This window comes from Chiroxiphia lanceolata, chromosome 15, assembly GCF_009829145.1.
Source record: "Chiroxiphia lanceolata isolate bChiLan1 chromosome 15, bChiLan1.pri, whole genome shotgun sequence".
Taxonomy (NCBI): Eukaryota; Metazoa; Chordata; class Aves; order Passeriformes; family Pipridae; genus Chiroxiphia; species Chiroxiphia lanceolata.
Genome location: NC_045651.1, coordinates 3,399,744 through 3,410,470, shown reverse-complemented (window position 1 = coordinate 3,410,470; position 10,727 = coordinate 3,399,744). Strand labels below are relative to the sequence as shown.

The 10,727-nt window shown below is 58.5% G+C and overlaps 1 protein-coding gene across 1 annotated transcript in view; it reads right to left on the bottom strand.

Moving 5' to 3' along the window:
- Window positions 1-2,753: 2,753 nt before the first annotated feature.
- PFDN1 (prefoldin subunit 1) overlaps window positions 2,754-10,727 on the bottom strand; it is a 33,195-nt gene continuing 25,221 nt past the window's right edge. The window contains exon 4 of the mRNA XM_032702625.1: window positions 2,754-2,917. Coding sequence (XP_032558516.1) covers window positions 2,834-2,917 — 84 coding nt within the window. The 3' untranslated portion in view covers window positions 2,754-2,833. The remainder of the gene's footprint in view (window positions 2,918-10,727) is intronic.

The window sequence follows — 10,727 nt, the reverse complement described above, 5'->3', positions numbered from 1 at the left end:
TGGGGTTTGGAGTGGATGAGAGCCCCTGGCAGCTGCCTGTCCCCAGGAGCCTTAATGCCCCTTGCCTGCCCCCCTGCAGCCCTAAGCTCAGCTGTGTGGCTGGGTTCCCAGAGCTCCCAGGAATGGGTGCTGTCACCTTCCCTGTCACTGTCACCTCCCTGGCAGCTTGGCAGCTGCAGGGGCACAGGAGGGGAGGCCCTGGCTCACCCTCCTCCCTGGGTGGGAGGGAAGTGGAGTGTTGGGTTGCCCTGTGCCCATGGCCCTCCATGCCCCCTCCAGCCCTGTGCTCCCCCCCCGCCTGACCTTGGCTCTTCCCAGCCAAGGGAATGGCTCTGTCCCTGCCAGGCCCGAGGGAGCCCCAGCCCTGCACACTCCCCTCAGCTCCTTGCCCTGTCTTGGGTGCAGCAGGAGCTGCTCCCAGCAGGGGAGGGGGTGAGGACTCGGTTTTCCTGCTCTGGCACCTGTCCCAGACACCAACCAAGTGGCTGCAGCAGCACTCTGGGTCACACAGTGCCCGTCCTTGGGGACAGGCAGGGCACGTCACATCTCCCATGCTCCAGCAGGAAGGGCCACCCCAGCTCCCAGCACACCAGCTGCCTGGGCTGTGGGAGAGCTCAGGCTCTGCCAGTCCCCAGTGGGCCTGGGCACCCCTTCCTCATCCCAGTGCCAGGGCAGGGCAGAGGGTGAAGCTCTGGCAGCCTCTGCAGCGGGGAGTCTTTGGCCACTGCACCAGAAAGGGGCTGACCCACCGGGCCAGGCCTATGCCCTGCAACCCAAATGGGGACAGCCTGGCCCAGGGCCCACCTGTTTGCCCACCCCAGCACTTGGAAGAGACGCCAGGACACAGAAGCTGAGGTTGGGAAGCAGCAGATGTGGCTGCTCACAGTGGGTGATGGGATGAAGCGGGTCTGCACACACACAGGAGCTCAGAGTCCCCACGGGAAGGGAGCCCACCCATGGCCTGGCCAGGGGTCTTCCAGCCCCACCAGCCCCTCACAGGCCCACCCCCAGCCCTGGCAGAGCCCATGGGCACAGTTCAGGCAGGAACCCAACCAAGATGCCTTGTCCAGGGCTTTTCCCAGGGCTGCCCCACAGAGCTGCAGCCCCATGTCCACCCTACAACCCATCCCAGGGCAGCCCCCAGATCACCTTTGGGGTTACAGGGCTGATACCTGGGAGTGGGACACTTACTTGGATGCAAACTGTTTGGGATTGCACAGGACTTGTTATGGGATGTTTCGAGGAGGCCCCCAAGGTGCAGCTGATTTTTAGGAGGAAGTGTGGGAAAGCAGTGAGGTGTGGGGCCCAGCAGGGTGTTGGTGACCCCCTGGTCATTGCTTTTGTCCAGCACCTGATCCCCCCAGTCTGTCTGAGCTTATCAGATTCCTCCTAAACCCTCTCCCGCCCGGGGCTCCCTCCCTGCCCGCGTGTGTGCAGGGCGTGAGAGCTCCAGGGAGGAGCGGCCCCGTGTCCCTGGGGCAGCCGTGGGATCACCGGCGGAGGTGACACGGGACCCGCTGGTGACACAGGTGGTGGTTTGGGAACCCGGGGGCAGAGAAAGGCCGTCCCAGAGTGTGGCAGCACCCGCGTGCCCGTGGGATGAGAGCGCGGGGGTCGGCACAGGACCGGGAAACTCCTGCCCGGCTTCAAGATCCCGGGAGGAGCGGGCGGGGGCCGGGCCGGTGCAGTTCCCGCAGGGGCCACACGGTGGCGATGTCCCCTCGCGCCGGGATGTGCGGAGACCGGGACAGTGGGAATGGCCGGGAGAGAGGGAATGACACGGGAGAGAGGGAATGACACGGGAGAGAGGGAATGACACGGGAGAGAGGGAATGGCCTGGGACACTGGGAATGACACGGGAGAGAGGGAATGGCGTGGGACACTGGGAATGACACGGGAGAGAGAGAATGACACGGGAGAGAGGGAATGGCACGGGACACTGGGAATGACACGGGACAGCGGGAATGGCCTGGGACACTGGGAATGACGTGGGAGAGAGGGAATGGCGTGGGACAGTGGGAATGACAAGGGAGAGAGGGAATGACAAGGGACAGCAGGAATGGCCCTGGACAGCGGGAATGGCCTGGGACACTGGGAATAACACGGGAGAGAGGGAATGGCCCTGGACAGCAGGACTGGCATGGGACACTGGGAATGGCCTGGGACAGTAGGAATGACACAGGAGAGAGGGAATGACATGGGACAGCGGGAATGGCCTGGGACACTGGGAATGACACGGGAGAGAGGGAATGGCCCTGGACAGCAGGAATGGCCTGGGACACTGGGAATGACACGGGACAGTGGGAATGGCTTGGGAGAGGGAAAGGTATGGGAGAGCAGGAATGACCGGGACAGTAGGAATGACACAGGAGAGTGGGAATGGCCCGGGAGAGTGGGAATGACCCAGGACAGCAGGAATGACCGGGACAGCTGGAACAGCCCAGGAGAATGGGAATGGCCCAGGACAGCAGAAATGGCCCGGGACAGTGGGAATGACCACCCAGCACAGGCTGGCTGGGCCCATGCTCATGTCCATGTTCCATGCCCATGTCTGTGCCTGTGCCAGCCCTCCCAGCCTCCCTCTTCCCCCCACCACTGCTCTCCAGCAGGACCCCTCCACCAGCCTCCCCCAGTGCCCACTCTGGGCAGCACTCAGGGGGTGTCTGCAGGACAAGGGCACAGCTGCTCCAGGGCAGCAGGATTCCCTGCAGGCCACTCACCCCAAATCCCACCACACCCCCCTGGGAGAGCAGCCAGAGAGACACGAGTTTTATTGAGGTGGGGAAGGAGGGGGCAGGCTGTGGGGATCAGCCCAGGGCACCCAGGGGTGTCACTACTGTGCCCTGCGGGCCATCAGCATCTCCCGGATATTGTCTTCTGCTTCCTTCACACTCCGCTCCAGGTACGACTTCTTCTGCTGCAAGGCAGAAGGCAGAGGAGAGTCAGGGTCCCCCAGCACACACCAGGGCCCAGGGCCACCCAGGCAGAGCTGGCCCAGCCACCCCCCACCCTGCCGGTGTCCCCACGTGGGGACAGTGGTTACACGTTCCCAGAGGCACAGGGGCAGTGGAAATGTTTTACACAGACTTTGAATTTTGTTCCCACTGAAACCTCCTCTGCAAAAAAGTGGGAGAAATGAACCACAGCAAGGAAGGAAATCAAATCAGATCCTGTAACTCCTGGAGCCCAGAGAGGGACTGACATGCTGAGGCCTCCTTATGGAGGCACAGCAAAACTCCCTCCTTGGGCACAAAAGGCTCTTTTTCCCAGCTGGGCCATTTTCTAACCCCAGACCCTCCTTTCTATCAGAAATTCCCTGGCATAGTCACCAAATACGTGTGTTTCCTTAATCATCTGTAATTAGGCTGGGCTTGGCAGGGAAGCAGCCCCAAGCCGTGCATCCCAAGATAGGAATTCAGCATGCAGCGTTTTTTCCTGCTAGTCTGGGTGCTCCTCTGTGACTGGAAAAATCAGCACTTGGCTCTCCTGACTATTTTCTCAGGGTTTCCAAACAACAGACACAACAGTCTCCTCCAGCAGCGTTGCTGTGAGCAGGGGTGGGCCCACTCCATGACTGGATGGGGGGCCTTGGGAATCTCCCCAGAGCTGGGCTCGCCCTCAGTGGCACCTGCAACACCACTGGCACAGGGTCTGCTGTCCTCACAAGGGGCTGGGGGACACTTTGGCCCCCTGCCCCATGGGTGTCACAGCTCCACATAAGCCCAGGGAGCTTGTATTGATAAGCACTGGCAGGACTGTTATCGAATTCCAGAGTCCAGGTCTCAGCCCAGACCATCCTGCCATGGGCACCTTCCCAGGAGGTGAGCACCAGGAGCCCAGGATGGCAGGAATGGCCCCCAAAGGCCACCCAAACCAAGCACAGGTGAAGGGCAAGAACTGCTGATGCTGCCCTGAGAGCCTCACCCCAATTCCTGTGATCCCACAAGATCACAGGACCTCTGTCCCTCCATGGACCACTGTCCCTCCATCCCCTGCTGTCACATGGCTGCACACTCAGCTGGAATGCCCATGCCATGAGGACAACCCTCCCAGCCCTGTTCCTAAAGGCTGAAGGGTTTTTATTTAAACACTAAAGGTTGTTGGTGACATCCAGGGCCAGGGATACAGCCAAGGAAGGGCTCCTTGTCCCTCTCCCGGGGTCCCTCTCGCTGACAGGAACTGCTTTTGAGGAAACCACAGGGAGAGGAAGAGCAGCCACGGGTTCCCACTGTCAGTGAGTCAGTGACACACCAGCAGGACTCTGTCACCGCCACACTGTCCCCACACTGCCCGGAAAGGCATCGAGGGATTTCACACATAGGGAACTGAGCCTGAAGGCTGCAAGAGGTCACAGAGCCTGAAAAACCCTCGTGGGTCCGAGCTCTGCTGACCAGAGCAGAGTGGCAGCAGTGGAGCTGACTTCTGGTCATTTATTGCTAAAACCATTTTTTAACGCCATTAAATTAGCCTGTGAAATGGTTCTGCCTTTCTGCCCTCTCCCCTGCCATGTCCCCCACGGACCCACAATGCCCATTCCTGCACAGGGACATGCTCTGCCCTCCCAGGGGAGCAGGGCTGCCAGAGTTGCACAGCCCGTGGCAAAGGCACAGGGTTTAATGCCATTTCTGTACTCAAGCAGCGCAGGCAGCCTGAGGCAGGTGAGGATTGAGGGAAATTTTTATTTCCCTCAATCACTCTCCTTGGTCACGCAGTGTCTGGGATGAGAGGATCTGGGCTGATCCCGATGCTTTTACTCCTTCCTCGCAGAAGCAGCCTGCAGGGAGTCCCAGCCCTGGGCTCCAGGAGCATCACTTGGGCATCCAGTGAGCCCTGCACCCCCAGCTGAGGGGCTGCAAACTTCCCAATGAGTCCTGCAGTGCCGGAGCCAGCACGGTGGCTGATCCCACTCTGACCCCCGGATCACGGGCAGCGAGGAGCAGACGGGCGCCACATTTTCCGAGACACGTGGCACAAACGAGGTGTTCCTTCCCCAGGAACTGCAGCCCGGTTTCTGCTTCGGCAATCACCGGAGAAGCAGCAGGAGCCCGCGTGCAAACCCCTCCTCACCGCGATTACTGGGGTCTAGACAGGAAACTCCGTCTCTCCCGCCGAGCGAGGGCTGACACACGCTCTGCCTACTCACACCAGAGCCCAGAGACACGGCAGCGCAGCTCTGAAGTCACGCTGGAGGCTGTTCCGGTCCAGCCAGACCTGCCAGGCTGGTGGTATCTGTTCTCTGAACACCAACCCGCATCCCAAACCCCACCTCCAGCTTCCCCAGCTCACAGCTTTCATCTGCACTCGGCCCGGACTTGCAGCCCTAGTTAATTAACCCTTTGTCCTCTGAGCCCCTGGTTTGGGCTTCACCTCAGCACCCTCTGAGCTGATGCACTTCCCTGGGAAGGTGTGTTCACCCCTCCAGGTGGATCCTCCTCTGCTGCCACAGCAACCACAGCCCGCGGGAATTCACAGTGCAACACCAGAACTGCGCTGCTGGTTCGGGTCCCTCATTAACCTAAAGGTGGCTGCTGCTGTCTGCAGCCTCTGATTTCACTTCTAGAGCTGTAGCTCCACTGCTCACCAGTCAGGAGCCCAAGGGAACGTGGCAGCAGCCCCAGGGGACAGGGCAGCAGCCCCAGGGGACAGGGCAGCAGCCCCAGGGGACAGGGCAGCAGCCCCAGGGGACACGGCAGCAGCCCCAGGGGACACGGCAGCACACTGGCCCACCAGCTTTGGTGGCTGCATGACCTGCAAGCTGCTGATCCAGAGCTCCTGCCCACTCACCACACCAGTGCCCTGAGCTGCCCCCACCCTCCCCCAGCCTCTGCAGGCCTCTGGCCACCTAAAGCGGGCACCCAAACCAGCCCCAAATGCCACTGCCTGAGCCCCAGGAATCCAGGGAAGAACAGAGAAAGGAGACTGGCTTTGGGAAGGTGGTGGAGGGAAGTAGCCACATGACCCTGAGCTCCCAGAAAAGCCCCTCTCCCAGGCTGGGTCAGGCTCTGCAGGAGGCTGGGCAGTGCCCCGGGGTCTGTCCCCCTGCAGTCACACCGGAGTGTGGCAAGGCAGCGATGAGGAAACACGGAGGGCACGGCAGGAAGCAGCTGATGTGTCAGCCGAGGGCCGGTTCCTCCTGGGGCACGACTCCCACAGCCACTTGCTATAGAGATTGTATTTTACCACGGTGCAGAACACACTTGTGGGGTGTTGCTGAAGCTTATTTCAGAGGAACAGCCTCTGACCAACCCCTGCCAGCCCCCACTGCTCCCGGGAAAAGGCCAGTGTGTTCCCATGACCCAGACACAGCTCACTCATACAGGGAGGGATGACCTGGGACTGCAGGTCCTGTCAGAGCTGGAGAAGCTTCTCCCCCACAAAGTGAGAAAAGGGAGCTGGAAGCTGCATGGAAGAGGGCACGTGGGAAGGGAGAATTAATTGCAGCTACACATTTCCAGGTGGACAGCACGCTTTGCACGCACCCCAAAACCGAGCCAGCTGACCTGCCCCAGCACAGGACAAGCTCTTGCATCCTCACACATTCCCACCACAGGCCACCCACCAGCTCCCATCCACTCCCTTATCTGTGGTGACAGCCCCCTGATCCCCTCCTGCCCCTCACAGAAAAGGCTCTGCCACCTGCACTGGGACACGAGACCAACACAGAGCCACTGTCCCAACCCAGCTGGGTCTGGGCCTCCTGCAGAACAACTGAGAGGGTGCAAAGCCATGGAAGATGCCCCCAAAAACCCAGTGCAGTCAATGTCTCCCAGCCCACAGTTTCCCAATTTCTTTAAGTTAATCCTACTGCCAGCAACAGTCCCTTCCCCAGCCAGGAAGGGCTGCAGCACTTGGGAACGAGACAAACCACAGCCCTGATGATCTGTCTCAAAACTAGCCCCAAAGGAAGTGTTCTCACCTAAATCTGCTTTCTGGAAGCAGGCTTGCCATGCTAATGACTGCCTGGCACTGGGATGGAGGGATGGAAGAGATGACCAAGGACTCCTCCTTGGGCAGCAGAGCCAATCCCACAGGCTGGGCCTCCCACCACCTCCTGGGGGCCCGGGAGCTGGGATCTGCACCTCTCCTGCCCCTGACTGCAGATGTGCCACCAACCTGGCCCATACTCTCCCCTTCAAGCTCCTGAGAGCCTTCCCCACTTCCAAGGCTTGCTGTAGCCTCCCTAAACCAGGCAAGGGGTGGACCTGTGTGTGGTCAGTACAGCTGTAAAAACACCACCTCCCATGTCATCAGAGATGCGGCCAAAAATAGGACTGGCCACTCACACAGCCCCATCTGACAGGCAACACATGTGCACCTCCCAGGAACCCTTCCCAGGAGGAAGGGTGGCTGTGCAGCCAACAGCTCCACCAACAGAGCCACAGGGCCCATCAGGGAAGGTACCACCACAGAACCACAGAATCAACTAGGCTGGAAAAGACTTCTGATATCATCAAGTCCAACCTCTGACCAAACACTACCTTATCACCCAGACCATGGCACTCAGTGACACATCCAGTCTCTTCTTAAACACCTACAGGGACGGTGACTCCACCACCTCCCTGGGTAGCCCATTCCAATGGTTGATCACTCTCTGTACAACATTTCTTCCTAATATCCAACCTAAACCTCCCCTGGCACAGCTTAAGACCCAGCCCTCTTGTCCTACTGCTAGTTGCCTGGGAGCAGAGCCCAATGATCACCTGGCTACAACCTCCTGTCAGGGAGTTGTAGAGAGTGATGAGGTCTCCCCTGAGGCTCCTCTTCTCCAGGCTGAACAACCCCAGCTCCCTCAGCTGCTCCTCATAGGACCCTGCCTGAAAGGAGGGAGGGGAGAAGAGGGGAGGGCAGGGAGCTGATATCCAATGGCCATGTTGGGATGCAACACCCACTACCATGTCCTAGGAAGCTCTGGGGGACTGTAAGCCACGGCTCTGGGGGGCTGCCACCAGCCTCAGCTGGTGTGGGAAGCACACACTCCTGGAAGCACCAGCTCGGCCGGGCTGTGCGGGCAGCACCACGAGCCAGCCCTCGCCGTGCACGCTTCTGACCAAGGCGTGCCAGCACAGCCAACCTGCACACCCTGGCACGGGTGGGTACAGCCAAACACTGCCAGGAGACTCGCCCCTGCCATCACCCTGTTCCTCAGCTCTCCCTTGCCCTTCGCTCCCCACCACGAGCAGCACTCGCTGCCCGACCAGCTCCGCGCTGTTTGCTCTTGGCAGCGGCTGCGGAAAGACTCCATCAAGTGCAAACACAATTACAGCTCACACCCTAAGAAGAAAAGGACTTGTGGTTAACAGAGGTGGCCCGTGGCCTTTTGACACGGCAGGGAAGCCACCTCCTGCTCCAGCCTCCCACCTCTGCTCCCGTTGCATCATGCTGCTGGAGAAGCTGGTGCTTCACAAGATGACGCACTGGACCTTGCATTCCTGGCAGATTAAAGAGCCGGCATCCACAGATTCCACAGCAACAAAAAACTATTAATCAGCTCCTCTTGGATGGGCTTTTGATGATCAAAGCACTGTCTTTCCTCCAGCGCTGTGATTCAGACACCTCTGCCCTCAGGGAGAGCTGGTCAGGCACCGCCAGCCCCGGCCTTGCCTCGAGCCAGTGGTTGAGCACAGCATGGCCCAGCATTCCCAAACAGCCCTGTGCTCCCTGTGGGAACAGAGGCACAGCAGCCCTGCCCATCCATGCTGCGGTTCACCTCCTGCTCACAGGTGAGTTTCCTGTGTCAAGTCGTGGTTTATCACTCAAGGTTGACTTTTGCTCTTCAAATACCATTTCTCTCACATCACCTCAGCAAGAGGCTCAACCCTTGACCTGCAAACACAGATCTGCTTAAGCCCAAACAAAACTGTTCCCATGGAGATGTCAGGATCTAGTATTGGAACATGCCTACTCATTTCAGCCTGTTCTTTCTTCTTCCCCTCCTTTGTTGCTTTTTTTTTTTCGTTGTTTGTTTTTTTGTTTCTTAAACCGTTTTTCTATGGACTTGTTTTATACCCAGCTTGTGAGAACAAAGTAAGGTGGCAGGTCCCTTCCTAGGGAACACCTCCCTATGGATCACAGCCTGCTTGGCTACCAGCCACCGGATTCTGGCATCCCACTCTCACGCTCAGAGGGCTTCCATCGAGGAACGCTGCAGTCCCCAGGCATGAGGCAGTGCCTCAAACAGGAGCCCTGACACAGCTCATCTTGTGACACCGTCCCAAAAAACCTGCTGCGAGCCAAGAGCTTCTGTATCCCCCAAAGTTAACTCAAACCATTTCTGGAATTCCCCAAGGGAAAGTGATCAACAGATCCTGAGCTAGAGCTGGGAGCACGTGGGTGGCTGGAGAAGGATCTTTCCTGGGAGGAAGGCAAGTCGTGCTGCCCACGTGTGGGGGGTCAGGCAGGAGGGGCAGCCCGAGCTGCCCTCACTCTTGGGGTCACCACTGATGCTCAGGGGGCTGGAAATGCCCAAATTCCCTGCAGAGAACAGCACTCCAAGTCGTGCACCCTGGGCAAGGCAAGCATTTCAGTCAGCCTGAGACGATGTGCCGAGGATGTGCCCTCTGTGTAACGGGATTTCACTCGGAACCCATAATGGGAAGGAGGTGAACTGGCTGAACAGCACCCAGCTGCTCCTGCTCCGGGAGAAACCAAAATAGTGGGCACCAGCAACGGGGTGGGGTGGGTCTGCAGGCAGCCCTACGCCCTGGTGGGTCCACCCAGCACTGGTCCTCACCCAGTTCAACACCGTGGCACATGTACACACTGGGAATTAGCACTCTACAGCAACCACCAAATATTTAGATCTGCTCCAAGACTTTCCAAGCAGAGTTATTGCTCTCAGGAAGTTGCCCAGAGTTTGCTCAAGAGTGAATGATGTGCAATAGGAAGGGAGCCCAGCTGCTTTCTGACGACAGCTGCTGACAGAAGCATCATGATGTCATTTACCTAAGAAGAGAAGTGATGATTCAGACCCTTGGGTTTCCCCTTCCACAAGGTAACGGGGACCCTCAGTCCTTTCAGAACCATCTGGATTTAAGTGTAAGCGAGGACATCAAACATATGAGTGCATGTGCCAACTCAGGAGGATCTTCAGAAGCACCTGCCTGCAGAACTGCTGGTGCAAATCCACCTTTATTGTGTCCCAGTCCTACCACAGCACAACCAGCAGGGCTTCCCCCACCGTTATCAAAATTCCTTGAAACCCTGAGGAACACACTCTGAAAAAGATAATTTGGGAAAGCCCCCACTGCCTCTCACATTTGGCACCTTTAAGGGGAGAAGGGGCAAGGTAAGGGGCAGAAAGGCTGACAGTCAGGAGGACTTTCTGCCCCAACCTGTGGCAACTGCAGGGACCCACTGTCCCAAGCCACAGGACAGCTCTTCCAGCAGAGCAGGAGACAGTTACTCTTTGTGACTGGGAAATGAGGATTATTCCAGTGAACTCCTGCACCCTACCCTGATGTGAACTACTACGAAAGCAAACCGGTGGGAACCTTTCAGTAGGTGGCAGCAGAAATGTATTATCAGCCCAGAGGATTCCTTTCAGGACACCCCTTCTTGGCACAATTCCCCATTTAGAGCAGTTTCCAGGGGTATGTTGCTCGGGGTCGGATACTGCACCCTCACCAGGCTTATGACAGCAGAGTCAGGTCAAACACACAGAACCTGGGCAGAGGAAACTCCCCCCGGTGCTGAAAACCTCCCCGCTCTGTTTCGGCGGAAGCGTCTCT